This window comes from Dunckerocampus dactyliophorus, chromosome 21 (assembly GCF_027744805.1).
Source record: "Dunckerocampus dactyliophorus isolate RoL2022-P2 chromosome 21, RoL_Ddac_1.1, whole genome shotgun sequence".
Taxonomy (NCBI): domain Eukaryota; kingdom Metazoa; phylum Chordata; class Actinopteri; order Syngnathiformes; family Syngnathidae; genus Dunckerocampus; species Dunckerocampus dactyliophorus.
Window position 1 is genome coordinate 12,074,663 of NC_072839.1, and position 15,237 is coordinate 12,089,899.

General features: G+C 47.4%; 1 protein-coding gene across 5 annotated transcripts in view; it reads right to left on the reverse strand.

Moving 5' to 3' along the window:
- Window positions 1-235: 235 nt before the first annotated feature.
- Window positions 236-15,237, reverse strand: part of ncoa2 (nuclear receptor coactivator 2) — a 50,759-nt gene continuing 35,757 nt past the window's right edge. For 3 of the 5 annotated variants that reach the window (XM_054765456.1, XM_054765455.1, XM_054765457.1), the window contains 15 exons: window positions 14,115-14,216; window positions 12,974-13,114; window positions 12,743-12,890; window positions 11,125-12,469; window positions 7,247-7,448; window positions 6,978-7,172; window positions 6,529-6,732; window positions 6,096-6,222; window positions 5,851-6,025; window positions 5,473-5,769; window positions 5,257-5,334; window positions 4,719-5,184; window positions 3,946-4,123; window positions 3,687-3,873; window positions 236-1,768 (listed from right to left, as the gene is read on the reverse strand). In XM_054765456.1, the coding sequence (XP_054621431.1) occupies window positions 1,757-1,768; window positions 3,687-3,873; window positions 3,946-4,123; window positions 4,719-5,184; window positions 5,257-5,334; window positions 5,473-5,769; window positions 5,851-6,025; window positions 6,096-6,222; window positions 6,529-6,732; window positions 6,978-7,172; window positions 7,247-7,448; window positions 11,125-12,469; window positions 12,743-12,890; window positions 12,974-13,114; window positions 14,115-14,216 (3,857 nt within the window). In that variant the 3' untranslated portion in view covers window positions 236-1,756. The remainder of the gene's footprint in view (window positions 1,769-3,686; window positions 3,874-3,945; window positions 4,124-4,718; window positions 5,185-5,256; window positions 5,335-5,472; window positions 5,770-5,850; window positions 6,026-6,095; window positions 6,223-6,528; window positions 6,733-6,977; window positions 7,173-7,246; window positions 7,449-11,124; window positions 12,470-12,742; window positions 12,891-12,973; window positions 13,115-14,114; window positions 14,217-15,237) is intronic. The other 2 variants (XM_054765459.1, XM_054765458.1) reach the window with 2 other exon arrangements.

The following is a 15,237-nucleotide window of genomic DNA, read 5'->3' on the forward strand; positions in this document are numbered from 1 at the left end:
AAACTAAGTTTGGGAAACCCCGTTTTCCAGGGAAATCCAAGGCGTGTTAGCCAACACACGTGTGTCGTGCTTGAACATACAATGAACTGACTGACAGCACCGGTTTATAAAGTGTGACTTGGAATGAAGCAGCTTGAGAAAAATAGAGAAAAAACACGCTAACTGATTTAGTTGCTGTGGTGAGAGTAATTAGAGTCGGGGGGGGGGGGGGGGGGGGGGGGGGGGGGGGCGCAGAAAAGTCCACAAAATAAAGTTGAGAAGTTGTGTTTTTCAGCACATACAGCGTTTCATCCACTGGTAAATAATAATACACCCGAAGTTTGGGAAACCCTGAACTAGACGATAGAAAAATGGGTCTTTTTTTTTTGTTTTTTTGAGGTTGTATAAGATGAACCCAGAGTAGCACACGCCATTAGCCAACACTTCACAGGTGAACTAACTGCCTGAGGTCATTTCAATATGGCTGTCAAGAGTGCAGGGGGAGGGGGGCCACCTTGCTGCATAATCTAAAATTCTGTGTGTGTGTGTGTGTGTGTGTGTGTGTGTGTGTGTGTGTGTAGTTCTTGGTACAAACTGCAATTAAAAAACAAAGAAGAAAAAAAAAAAACAACGGTTTTTAATACTGCATCCAAAACGTGGCGCAAAAAGGTGTCCTTATCATTATTATATACAGAAAAATTACAAAAAATAATAACCCCAAGATTCTCAAGTTATTGCTTGTTTACATCACACCGGAAACAGTTTGCACCTAGCAGCTTGTAGAAAGCGTTTTCACTCCAGACAACATAGAAAGCACACTTTTTCAAAGTTATTTATGGCTGTGTTATCTTGTTTTTGTTTTTTTTTCCTTTTTTTTTTACCTGTTTGGTGTTGTTCTATGCTAAAGGCAGAGAAGCAAAGCGATATCTGTACACCGTATACACAGCAACACTTCCCAACGTCACACAACCCCCAGTCTGCTTCGTACCGGGAAGGGAAACAAACAAAAAAAGCAGACCAAAAAAAGAAGAAAAAAAAAATCAAATAAATAGAGAAAAAAACCCTTTTACTTCTCGGTATGTACAATTCATTTTTCTATTAAATTTTTTCTGAAACGATCGGACCCAAGTATTCAGGTTCACAGGCGATACTTCTCAGAAAGAATATTAAAATTCATGTAAAAAGTGCCTTTTCGCAACACTTTTTTCTTTTTTTCTTTTTAAAGAATATTCTCTTCTCGGATGCTACGAGGATAATAAAGCCATCTACAGGAATTATTCATTAACTCTATACAGAAAAATAAAACTTAATTTAATACACTATATAAACCTCACGTCACTCTTCCTCCGCAGTGTTTTTTCAAGATCCTCTTCACTTCCTCTCCCGACACCCGCCAGTAACAATAATAATACAGAAAAGAAAGAAGAGCTAAAAAAAAAAACAAGCCAAAAAAGAAAAAAAAAGGCAAAACCGGCTAAAAGTTTTTCCTAACTTGGAACTGAACGAGTGGGAGAAAACGCCAATGTTGTGTTTTTTGAGATGAGATTGTAAATGGCCGCAGTCCGCTGAGAGGATACATTCATCAAGAACCCGGGCCTACAGTAAGTCACACTACGGTGAATGCAGCCGGACAGGCAGAGGGAGGGGCTGGGCAGCGCCTCTCTGGGCCACCCCCCCGGTCAACCTTGAACATGGACGGGGCTTGGTGGCTTACGTGTTTGGATACAATTTTTGCTCCAGCTGATCACTGAGGCCCAGGTCAGAAACTCAATTGGGGTCAACAGTATTTCTGTAGGAAGAGAAGAGTGACCAGTTACACACACACACACACACACACACACACACACACACACACACACACACTTCATGTGTAAGGAGACAAACACTACACTAATGGCCAAACGGTAAATAATTGAAATAAGTGCCAATATACTTTGACAGTATAGTCCTGCATGGAGGTTAAATCAAGACACTGGTGTGTTATAACCGCCTGGTTAAATATTGATAAAACTTTATTGGGCTTAAAAGCATCACGGCTGACGAGGGTGTTTATCGGTAACAAACTGCAGTCTGGGTAAGTGTAGACTGGCTTGCTGACTCCCACGCTTCATGACACACTTCGTATACAACTGTGTTTGCACTTGAGACGGAAATTTGTCGTGTTCTTACTTTTGCTGTCACCGTTGTTTTGCAAACGTTGCATATGATGGTCTCTTGCTCCACGTCACCTCTATCGAAACCAAACTACTTCCATATTACAGAGGTACCTCCCCTGTTTAGCAACAATTGCTTTGTCTGTGGTCTCTGCCTCTCTCTCGTCATCTCTGCTCTGCTTTTCTCCGCTGACATGGGCCATGCTGCGGTACACGTGAGGCGCCAGTGCGTCAAGACAGTACGCCGCAGTTGCAGGTAAACGCATCATCTACGCCGCTTTTTTCCGTTTATGATCATTTATACCAGTAGAAGTCATTTTCTTATTGGAAGACTTTAAACCGGTATATAAAAATTCCACCCAAGCCCAGTCCAAAGTGCAGCCTGCTGCTCTTTTCAAATTGGCTCCCAACATATTGTAAAAATATAACTTCAAAACAAAATTGGAAAAATCTGCAGTAATTTTACAAGGATGAAGTCAAAATATGAAGAGGAAAAAGTTCTCAAACGAGAAACTGATAATTTTACGAGAATAACTTAATTACATTTTAATAGCATAAAGTTTAAAATTTAAAGATGTTTTTTTTAATGATCGTAATATTACGAAAAACAACAGAGCTGTAATTTTTGTAAAATTAGTTGGCGGAAAATGTTCTGAAAATAAAGTCAAAATATTATAGCTATAAAGTCATAATTATGAAAAGGAAAATTGACAACAGGAAACTTGAAATAGTTTGGGGGAAAAAAAAACGCAGAAGAAATGAAAAAAAAAAACAGCAGAAATTTTATGAGAATAAAGTCAGAATATTGAGAGAATAAAGTTTTATTCTACTAAGAAAAAAAATGCAATTTTATGTGAATACGCATAATATTATTAGGAAAAATAATGTAATTTTAGTAGCATAAAATCACATTATTATTAAATGTTAGTTAAAAAAAAGTCAATAAAATAAAGTGTAATTTGGGGAAAAGTTATAATATGGAAATAAAGTCAAAATAATAATGGAAATAAAGTCATAATATTACAAGAACAATGTGCTCTTTCATCTATATCACAAAGCTGAGATGCAATTTTTATTATTATTATTTTTCTTAAATATATGTAGCTTCTTAGCATATCTTCATAAAATAAAGTGGCCCTTGCATCCTTCCATTTCTACTGTGTGACAGAGAAATGACTCTTATGGAAGTTGACGTGCTTTTTTCTCTGTATGTTCACTTTTATGTGCTCCAAAGTAAAGGCTCTGAAACGGAACTCGACTGGAGTGTGTCTGTTGAGATTGCAAGTAGAGACCAAACGTTGGCAGGAGCAAAATAGAACACCTTTTCAGACACTTTTTGTGAAAATAATTTGGATTTTGTGGATGGCAAACATACCGTTCCTGAAATGCTCATTAAACTTGTTTTGCGCTGGCACACTGTTATTTTTGCACAACCTCAAATCAACCCCAAGCTGTACACAGACTACTCAAAAGTATATCTACCTTTCATTGCTACAGTATCAGTATGAGGGGTGGAGTCGAGGTGGATGCAGTGCCTCCTGCTGGGGCGTTTACCTGTTCTTGTCCCATGGAGGGCAAGCCGGGCGAGGCCATGGATGTGACGCTCATCTGTCCAGCCATCTGGCCCATGCTGCTGGTGACCATGGGGACGTTGTTCAGGTTCATGCCGCTGCCGTTGTACATGCTGCCGTTATTCTGCTGCTGGGTGAACTGAGGGGACGTCTGCTGCTGGGAGAACATACTGCACGCGGGAATAAAGCAGTTGGTGAGCATGCATTTGTTTTTAGAGTGCAAAGTCTTCTGGTCATTCTACCTGTTCCCTCCCATGGTGCCCTGTGGCCAGCCATTAATGTCAGGCGAGCCTTGGAAAGAGGCGTTCCCCTGGCCCTGCTGCATCATCGGGGACTGTGTGTGGGCCATGCGGGGAGAAAGCAGGGGGCTCTGCGGTGCACCGGGACCCCCAAAGCCTCCATCTGCCTGTTGGTTCATACCTGTGCAGGAAGGGGGTCAACAACAGTTAACATGCAGGCCTGACTACAAGCCGGTGAATGAATTCTATACTTTACACAAACATGCCACACAAAGGAGAAAAGTGTTGATAACGAGCAAGCCAGAGTTAATACATTTTGGGGTTGAGTTTCTGCAAGCATGTCAGCAATGAACAGGCAAGGAATGAAGGAATGAGGGATTTGCTGAGATAAGAGAGAAAAGCAATGGCACCATTGGAAGATGTGGTATGCATTTAAATAAGGTCAAAGACATATGAATTACCCATACTTCACTAGAGTTGACTAAATCCCTGTTCAAACGGAATCAAATCATACAAATCTTGATTATCAGTAGAGCTCCAGAGTACAAACCAGGATTTCTGTGCTCAGGCTGCCCTCTGGTGGACATACAGTGTATTTATGGTGTATTGAGCTATCAGTAAAATTGAAGATTTAATACATGTATAAGCAGTATGATTGTCACTCAATGGTGCACACACACGCACACACAAACAACCCACCCACGCACGCACGCACACGCACACACACAAGGGATGTGAGATCAAGAGTGTGTCGGGCTGGGATGTGAGAGCGGTACCTGAGTTGGGAAACTGAAAGGCACTGTGCTGCATTTGGGGGCTGAGTACGGCCCCGTACTGTCCGCCCATCATATTTGTGTTTCCCATCATCATCTGGGAGGAGGAGGAGGTGGAGGAAGAGGAGGAGGTGCCATGCAAGTGGAGCTGGGGGTTGGAGGGGAGAGACGACAGGCTGGGGGAGAGAGGAGAGGAGAAGGGGCTGGTAGGGGGAGGTGGCGAGGCCAGGCCTGTACCGGTACCGTAGCTGGGCGGGTAGGGGAACTGCTGGGGGTTGGCCTGGGGGATCCGCGGGTTACTCATGTTGGGCGGCAAGTTGAGGCCCTGGGCCCGCATGGCCATGCTCCTCTGCTGCTGCTGGACCTGCTGAGCTTGCTGGACCTGCTGCTGCTGCTGCTGCCGCTGTCTCAGGTGGTTGCTCAGGAGTTCCCGCTGACGCTGCGCCAACATCTGAGCGTTGATGGTCCCCTGCATGCAACAGTTCTTATGTGAGCGGATTTATTTGGGAATGGTCATGTGTCATGTTCACACAAGCCTTACCTGGTTTGGAGCGTTGGATCTGAGCGGCAGGTTCACATTGGAAACGCTACTCATCTGAGTCATCATTGGCTGTCGGTTCTGATGGAGAGAACAATATTAAAACACTCAACTTTCAGATAGATCAAAATACGGCAGAAAGGTGCACAATTAGTACTGTGCATTAATGCAATTCCAATCAGTGACACTCGTGTTGATATCGTCACATAGAGTTCCCACCTGCTGTGACTGTAGCCGGTGCTGAAGCTGTAGGCGCAGTGTGTTGGGCTGGTTGGGGCCGACACCACCAGGCCTGAGTCCGGGACGGGCCTGCATCCTCATCATGGGGTAACCTGGCCGAGGACCCATCTGGCCAGACATGGGATGGAAGCCCGTCTCTTGCATGGGTCCCCCGGGGTAGCCCCTCTGGGCCATGTGTGACTGAGGGGGCCTGAACTGCTGGGCGTACATGGGGGGCTTCTGTTCTAACATCATGGACGAGTCCTGCGGGAACTGGTCCTGGTCTAGTGTCTGGTTCTAAAAGAGAAATCATTTGCTGTGATGCTTGAAACGACGATGAACAAAGTACACGATTCAGATGAAGGATATGGGACTCACCTGTTCTATCAGAGCGGGGATGCCGAGGGCGCGGTCAAGCTCTTCAAGGCCATCAAAATCCTTTAGCGCAGTGTACAGTTGGGACATGAGGGCACCCTCATCCACTGCACTGCCGTCACCGCTGCTGAGGCCTATGTTACACAGCAGCTCATCTTGAGGTGTTGAGTGCAGCGGCCTGGGCAGAAGCATGGTTGTTGGATTAATTTCATCAGTTTGTGGCTTTTTATATTTCTTTTGCAAGCTACCTGTTCTGGCTCACAAAAGCTGTCTGGTCAATGGGCATCATGCTGTCTGGCCAGGGCGCCGTCTGGTTGGGAGGAGCCTGCTGCTGCGAGAAATGGCCCACCATACTGATATCCATGTCAGGTGTGGCTAAACAGGGAAGAAACATTTGCTGTCAATGGTGCTGGTCGTTCTACTGCTGAAGAAGCTAGCCTGCTCCAACTATGCACAACATTGTGTTACATTGCACTTTGCCACTAGATGGCCCTGTTAAGCTTAAATCTGAGCTGAGTTGTCATCAATGTGTGTGGGAGAATCAAGGGCTTTTCAGCTCTCATGGTTCTGTGCTTTCATATGTACTGAAATGTTTAAGCACTCGCTGAATGGATCCAGACTGGAGTTCAAAAGCTCTACTTTGAAATCTACCGCTTATACACACACACTGCCTCCCCTCACCGGTGGGCATCATTGATGACTGGAGCATTTGCCGGGGCCCTGGCTGGGTGCCGGGCCTCATGGGCGCACCGTTGGGGCCCATCCTGCCCTGCATGGACCCTGGCGGTCCGGGGCCAGGGGTCCCGAGGGGAGGAGCCGAGCCCGAGCCTGCCCAGCCTTCCTGCTGCTGCATGCCCGGCCGAGGCCCGCCTGGACCCATGAGCCCTGGATGGAGATGAAACGGTGAGTGAGTGGATAGCTGGTGACATATGCAATGTGACTTTTGTTTCCACTCACAGGAGAAGACATTTGTCCAAATGTGCTACTAACACTAAATGGAGACTGCCAATTAAACTCAAGCTCATATAGAAAAATCCAATTAAAAACTATCACACTCCAATAATTAGATTTTAATTGAATTCCACCACAGACAGCCAGGCTCTCTGTTGGGAGAAGCGCTGTAAACACACCTGTGCCAACAATGTTGGCCTGATTAGCCATGATGCCGTGGCCTCCCACCATGCCTTGCTGCGGCTGCTGCTGCTGCATGAGGGTGTATGGGCTTGTGGTCCTGATGGGGTACTGTGGTGACGTGTTCATGTCCAGGGAGACGCTCCGTACAGGCACACCTCTGCCTGGTTGCCCCGGTCGGACACCCCCAAAATCTGAAGACAGAAAGGAAGGGAAGCTGAATCCGAAGCCGCAAAAGATACAATAAATAACAGCGTACGGTGCTTACTAGTTGGACCCATGCTGCCACCGCCAACGCTCCTGTGCTGCTGTTGTGCTGCCACAGTGGGGTTGCTCTCAGACATCTGCAGGAAGTCATTGATGATGTTCTGTTTGTCCATGGGGCTGGGCAGCGACACGGGCCGCGGCTCACAGAAGAGCTGCGGCTGAGCATTCTGCAGGTCATTCAAGATGTCATCCAGCTCCGACGACTGTGCGGGGAAGCAGGAGACACTTGTGAGAACAGAATCAGATGAATTTGAGGAGTTCTTATCTTAATCTTAATAATGACTAATGACAACTTCCACCTTCATTGTAGGCCACACACACTTTGACTAACTGTTTTCATGCGGGGTGCAGTGTGAACCGCTCTCTGCCCATAGACTACATCCACACACACGGACTATCTACAGATAGATAGCTCTCTTCAACAAAGTTAGTTTAGGGGCCCTCAAACAGTATGCCGTGCAGGTCCACTCCTTATCCTGCCACACATTTTTCCAACACCAGTGCTGCAGAAGCACCACTCGACAAGTGAAGCCTTGGTAAAGTGCAGGAAGCCTTGAACTCTCAGCTCGCCCTTGACAACTTTACAAATCCAACACTTACTGCAGTGTGATCCCACAAAAAGAACAACAACGCTTGAGGCCTGGGGGACTCGAGGTAAATAAGTTGCAATGGCGATAGTCAGCCACCAGAAGGCAGCAAGCGAGGAATCACTCAAGAAAACGGCTGTTTTAACAACAAACACTTTTTTTTTAAGACTATGACCTCTCAAATAGGTAATTGCAATCGCCCCTAAAGTGTGCATGGCTGCAGAAAGACTGTAAATAAAGGAAGCGGGGCCATTCCTGCATGCACATAAATTAATTTTGCGATGGTGTTTACACGCGCTTGACCATAAACAGCAGCAGAGGGAATGCAGCACAAAGCCAATCACTCTGTTAGGATATATGGGAGTGCTTCACAGAGTGGCAGCATGGAAGGGGAGGGGATAGGTGGTGAGACGGAGAAAAGCCCTAATGAGGTCAGGAATGATGTAATGCTCCTGTACACTCTCACTTTGCTCCCTTCCTCCTCTTCTCCATTCCTCTCCCCCTCCCACTTTCTATTCTCTTGGCCACTCTGTTTTGCTTTTACCCTTAATGGCTCCTATTTCTATCAATCTCTCCGTTTTCAATGCATGTAACGCGATCCACATCCTGTGCTGCAGGAATGAGCGCTGGGAGAAACGGCGGGATGCTGATGAGGAGCTGCCAGAAGTTGACAAGTTAATGATGAGGCTGTGCAAAAAAAAAAAAGTACTAATTCCCCCTCCTCAAATACAGACACTTTGACACTAATGTTGAGATGTCAATGTGGCATTTTGGGTGTGACAGTGTAGCCCGTGACACAGGGCAGGAAAAGGGAAGTGAGCACGTGGTTAAAGCAGAAGTGCCACTGCTTTCTCTTGAGCCTCAGCAGGCAATATTGATGACAGAATTCCAGTGATGCACGCAATTTTCCCCACTGTGCCATTCCGATAGTTTCTTTTGCAACAACTAGCGAACTCTGCTCTGATTTCACATGTAGCCCTGCTCCTGCATCAATAATTCAGCCCTCAAACAATCATGAACATTACAGCAGGGGAGGCAGAGCGAGGGAGAAAGAGCAGTGGGTGAGGGTAAGAAGGGAAGAGTGGACTTTTTAACTAGTACAGTCATCGTTCACACATGGCCGAGCAGCCATTCACCAGCAGCCCACTCACAAACATGTAACTAATGAAGTCAGAGCCGCGTCTATGTCTGGAGGAAACGGCGAACCAGCCAATGAGGCGAGATGTAATCTCGAGGTTTAGCACAGAGAAATGATGTAAAATGAAGCATCCAGCATCAACCTGCTCTCTTATTTCCAAGTTGCTCCAATGCTCGCTCTCCAAACACGGCGCCTCCCTCTCTCGCTGCTATCTCCATGGCAGCAGAGAGGACACGCAGGAGCATATGGCTCATCATTTTCACTCTGCCTGCCGAGGCTGGGCTCTCCTGGGGGTATCTACACCTCCCTCATCTCTCCCTCTTTGTTCGGTTCTACAGTGGTCCCTTATTATCTCAGACAGTCACCTTATTTTCCCCTCATTTTTTACATTGTGCTCGAGCCAAGCACAAAGTCTACATCGGGCGTAAAGCCGGGCGTATGGCTCGCGAGCACGGCTCAAAAGGAGCGTGTCAGTGATGGTTTCTGATCTGCTTTGGTGAGCATTTGTAGAAGATCAATCACTGCACATTAGATGACCTGATTTCCCTCCTCCACGCTGCAAGTGCATCAATCTGCATTGCTGCTTCATGACTGGGTCAGCATGCAAGTTTCAACTGGATGTGACTTGGACCCAGAATACGTACGAAGCCAGTGTTTTTGCTGTGTGAAAGGTCACCAAAAAATATGTTTCTTTCTTGTAAGCCGCCTTTCGGAATCTGCTGCGACATTGAAATTTCACCAGCAACACCCTCTGGATTCCTATTCTCCCCCCACCGCCTCCCCTTCTTTCTCTCAGCGCCAGCCACGAACCGAGCACGGTGCCAAACCTGCAGATTCTGGCCAAACGCAAGCGGGATCAAATGGCTGGCGAGCCACGGGGGCTCCTTCCAAATGTCACAGTTGTTTGAAGCTGGACGACAGCTTCCCTTTTGCCCACGCTGCCAACCCACAGCCAGTGTGGGGAGCAGATGAGGTTACAATCCTTAAGATATCACTTTTGGTTGTTTTGGAGACACCTGTAGTTAAAAACGGACCGCTGCCAGGATTGTTAGGCGGCAACACAAACTGTTTTCATTTCAGTGGAGTAGCCAGGCAATACTGGCCCTCGTCCATCGTACTGCGGGCATGCGTGATCTAATTGCATGCAGCACATGGCGTTGGAGCAGGCAGTTTCTCTCTCACTCAGAAGTCGAAATTGGCACTTGTCGCCTGCAGCTAATTGGTAGTGGCTGCTGCTACTTCTCGTTACATTGCAGACTGCAAGACTTGAATGCCTCTCATGCAGGGGTGTCCAAAATGCGGATTAGGGGCCATTTGCAGCCTGTAAGTAATTTTTTAGCGACCGTAGCATATTCAATACAATTAAACAAGAAAACAAAATATATCTCCCTACATATTACTTAACATACAGTATCTACGTTGGGACTGGTTTTAGCTTGTTTGCTAAATTTAAAAAATATCGAAATGACCCCCGAAATCGATTTTTCAGACAGCAAAAGATTGGCCACCGTTACTATAATGTGACCTTGAACTGGGTTGTAGCATTCTGCATGGATGCGGAGGAGCCACATAGGTACTGATATTGTATATCAGTCCGATATCAGCAACAACACAAGTATCAGAATGTATCGGCCTGCATCTAAAATTGCCAATATAAGCAGTCCTATACCAGCAGTCCATCCCAGACTCCGCTTGTATGCAGCAGTGCCGGATAGAGCCCGGGTGATCACAACGACAGCGTGCGCTAACATGCTAACAAAGTAGCAAGGAGCAGGAGTGATGTCGGCCGTGTGGCGGTGTTTTTCACTTAAGTCAGAAAAAGATGTTTTGAAGTTGAGCGTAAAACTAGTTGTCATGCACAAGTTTCCCGTGGCGGCACAGAACCAGGGAAGTTCGATACGACCAACCTCATCGCGCTTTTAAAGCAGCAGAACAAAAAAAAACAACAGCATGAGCATTTTCGCAAAACCTGGTTCCCTCAAACAACCGACGCTGTCCGAAACATTTGCGAAGCACGAGAAGCCCACGCGGGACATCCCTAGAACCAACCTAGGACAAAATCTAGTGGAGCAAAACACTGCAAAGATGATTACGTTCCAGCTGGAACTCTTCACAAGATGCACTGAATGAGCAACAGTATCAAAAAAAACGGACCTGTTCAGCTTGGTCGTATCCAACATCTTGTTTCTCCGTTTTAACAAGTGGGTGTTTGCCGACTTCCACCTTCACCTCGCCCGGCTCAAGCTTAGGAACCTTGTCCTTCAGGGCCGTATCATCCTTATCCAGCAGGTAGCGAAGTAGAGCATTGTCCTTCTTCTTGGGGCTCAAGGGCTCCTGCTTTGGGGTGATTTCGCCCCCAGAAGCACCTTGGCCTTGCTCCTGGCCTAGCTCCTTACCGGTGGCCTCTGCGGTGAGCTTGGCCAGGTCCACGGGAGACGTGCTGTTCTGAAGGAGTTGGTGGAGGATCTTGTGTTTTTCTTTAAGGGAGGTGGTGTGAGTACTTCCTCCAGAATGACCACCTCGGGCCCCCGTCCCAGCCTGGTCCTTCCCGTCACCTCCTGCAGTAGGAGACAGGGGGGTCTCCAGAGGCTCTGGTTTTGTAGTGAGCAGTTGGAGTAACTTAGTGTGTCCCTTGTTGTCATGAAGACGACTGTGAGCGTCATGGCCCTCAAGCGGCCCCTCCCTCTCGTCTTTAGGTTCAGCAATGTTGCTTTCTGTCTGACCTGGGGTGTGCCCCCCCTGACCCACTTCTGTGTGAGGGCCAAACGCGTCCGCTGTACCGCCAGTTGCCCCTGCACTGAGTTTTGACATGAGATGAGTGTTTACGCCTGATCCTGGTGTGACGCTTGCTGGAGAGCCTATCCTCCGATCTGGCGACCCCAGTGTGTGTGCATGAGGGGGCCCGTGCCCGTGTCCTACACCGTGGCACTCGCTTAGGACCTGCAAAGCTGACAGGGAACTGCTCGTGTAGCTGTTGGCATGAGTGCTTATTGCGCTACCACCTGCACCACCAGGCCCTCCCCCACACATCCCCACTGGGGAGGGGGAGTGAAGGCCTCCTGCTACACGTGGGCTGCCTGCCCCGCCAGGACTCCCACGATGCCTGGGGGAGAGCATCGAGTTCTGCTGCGGGGCATGAGGTCCACCGGCTGGGCTCGGGCTGGCACGAGAGGGACTGTTCATTCTCCAATTCTGGCCCTGCTGAGGAGGTTGCATTCCTCCAGGGTGGCTGTGTGGTTGGGGGCAGCCTTGACGGTAGGCCTGCATGTGTCCCCCACCTAAGGCTGCAGGTTCTCTGGGGCCAGCAGGGCCTGGAGGGGAGAAAGGCGTGCTGTTGCTGCTGATGGTCGTGTCCTGGCCCTGAGGTCCTGAGCCTGGCAAACTGCCCGGTGTTGGGGGGGTCATGGAGGGAGTGGAGGAGTTCATTGGCTTGGGGGCCATCCCTGTGGCCTGAGTGCCAGGACCCATGTCCTGGCCCATTCCGCATACTGTCTGCTCTCTGGGGTCACAACACAAACACAGTTTCATTAGCTGAAAGCAATCAACAAGGTCTTTGATGGTGCCACCCCCCCAGTCAGCATGACATTCATATTAAGGACTAATTGTACTGCTAAAAGACTCAAGTATCAGTAATATAAATTCATTCTTGTGACCACATAATTCTATTACCAAGGACCTACAGTATATTAATGCTAACCAGTTCATGGCTCCATTATGCTAAAGTATGCCAAGAAGCTCATGCTTTCTGCCTGACACACGTGGCGAGACATACCGCTGCAGAATGTGCAGAGACATGTAGAGCTGAGGTTCGTTGGTGGCATGCGAGCGCACCAATTTGCTTTTCGTGTGGGCTGACACAATGGTTCCGTCCGAGAGGGAAAAGCGGTAGATGGGGCTGAATGCCTGGCCGTGGCGCAGCACTGAAGGAAAGGAGTGCAAAACAATCAGCGCGGCGAGCCCAAAAAACACGGGAGACAGTCGTCTTTGCGGTTATGAGGCGTACCTTCCTGCTGATGGCGTTTGGCAAAGGACATTTCCCCGTCGTTCTGCAGGTGGAAACGCTGGATGCAGCGCCGCACCAGGTCCTCCCAGCCTGGCTTCATGGAGGCCCGCAGCAGACTGGTGTCCAGGGACGTGATCTTACCTTGAAACAGCAAACAAAGCAGAGGAGATTTGGGAAGCCTGCTATGTACCTGTTGCACTCAAGTGACAATGTTGTCCACTCCGCTTGGAGACAGGAGATCAGATTAAAAAAAAACAACAAAAAACAACACATCCTCCAGCAGCCTGGGAAGCAAAGCAATCCAATTTGTATTGATTTCTGTGTGTTTGTGCATGTTTAAAACCAGGTTTGTGTCAGTGCACAGAGGGAAAACTCTACCTCCCACATTGCAGACAAACAATTGACTTTAATGCGTTGGATCCTCGGGGCTGCTCTCCAAAGCGATAATCATCTTACAATGCTAGCGTGGGGTGATTTATGGGCAGGGGACAGTAGTATGGGAGGAATTACAACCTGCAGACTCACAGGACATTACACCTGCACCATTTATTCACACAAAGCTTCGTCTTTGCAAGGATAGCAGTCAGTTTTGATGAACACACACAGGAGAGAGGTATTAATACGTGTATCATTGCCGTTTGAGTGGTCTAAGACTGTACTGCCTCATGCGGACGTGTATGCATTATTTGAGGCAGGTGTAGTGGTTTAATTCACCTCCAACATGCACACCACTTACAATGGAGCGCATCACATAGCACAATTCAGAGTTCCGCATGTCCAAAAAGGAGTAGGAAGAAGCAAAGCTTATTTAATGCTACCCCCCATCTATTTGTTCACCCCCTGTATTCCAAAAGTACTCTTTGCCAGTTGTAAATACCCAGGAAGGTGATGAGGCAAGATAACAACATAGTGTGCAGTGATAGTCAAGGTTTATACGTACTGTAAGGAGACGATACAACAGACTTAATGATGGCAATAAATGGAAAATAACTGATAAGATAGTTGACAGAACCAGTTTGATAATGTTGATAAGTGTGAGGAACAAGCTATTGGATACGACTGGCAGTGTGATAAACTAATAAGCACACCTTTTGCGGCTGAAATTGAGGCCAGAACAATATGTTTTGGACTATTTTGGTACCTTGCAGGTCTTGGCGTGTGGTGAAGCTCTCATGTGTAGAAAGCATGGGCCTCTCCTTCATGGGGACCCTGCGAGCCACGCAGATCAGGCACGACTGGAAATCTAAGGAGAGCGATGGAGAGAAGAAATAGATGGGCGCAGGACAGATATAGAAAGGGCGAAGGCGGATGGGGGGACGGCGATGATGAAGAGGGGTAAGGGAAAGGAAAATGAAATGCATGTTATTCCCAGGCAGGATAATTCATACAGTTATAAATGAGGATGGAGAACAGGGCTCCCCTGTTTTCCTTTCACGAGGAGAAGCAGGTATGACTGGGGGAAGGGAAATGATAGAGTGTGACCTTTGAGTGTGTGTGTGTGTGTGTGTGTGAGAGACTGGTCTCACCTACAGTGTAGTGCCATCTCACTAATAAATCCCCTAGCCTCACATTTACAATTCCAGTTGTGGGATGCCAATAACATTCACAATCAGACACACAATATCCCATTGACATGTAACAGAGACCCTTTGGGTGGTCCGGCACATAGATCAGTGAACCCTCACTCCTTCCATTGTTTATGGCTGCACAAATTCTTGCAAATATAACCAGCGATCCCGCCCCCCCCTCCAGCGGTCCCAGTTTACTTAGTTTTAAACAACTACTGCTGGCTTGCAAGCAGCCGCCACCGCACAGATGCAGCCAAGGAGGACAAAGGACAAGTTGAGACAAAGCTTGGGAGTTTTCACACCATCGTAATTACACATTTGCAGCTTAGCAGGAAGGAGGGTTGGGGAAGAAAAAAAAAAAAAAAAAAGAGGCTGCTTGTCAAATTCACTGAGAAAATAAAGTTGGGTTAGTTGCACAATACTGCAATTGCTTTGGGACTAATGTGGGCCAATGCTTTTGCAAAGTGCTGACTCAGTAGTTTCGGAAAAAAATGAAAGTTGACTCTCAGGTTGTGGTGTACAGCCATAAAAATCTCCTGAAAGCACAAACTGTATTTGACGCAACTCACGCTTTGAGCGTAAACTGCTATAAGAAGTATTGACGAATGCAATGTCAAGCACGTATCGAGGAATGCAGACATGAGTAGCGGCACTGGTAAGCACTGTGATGATATGAACTTTTGATTTGTTCTGCTC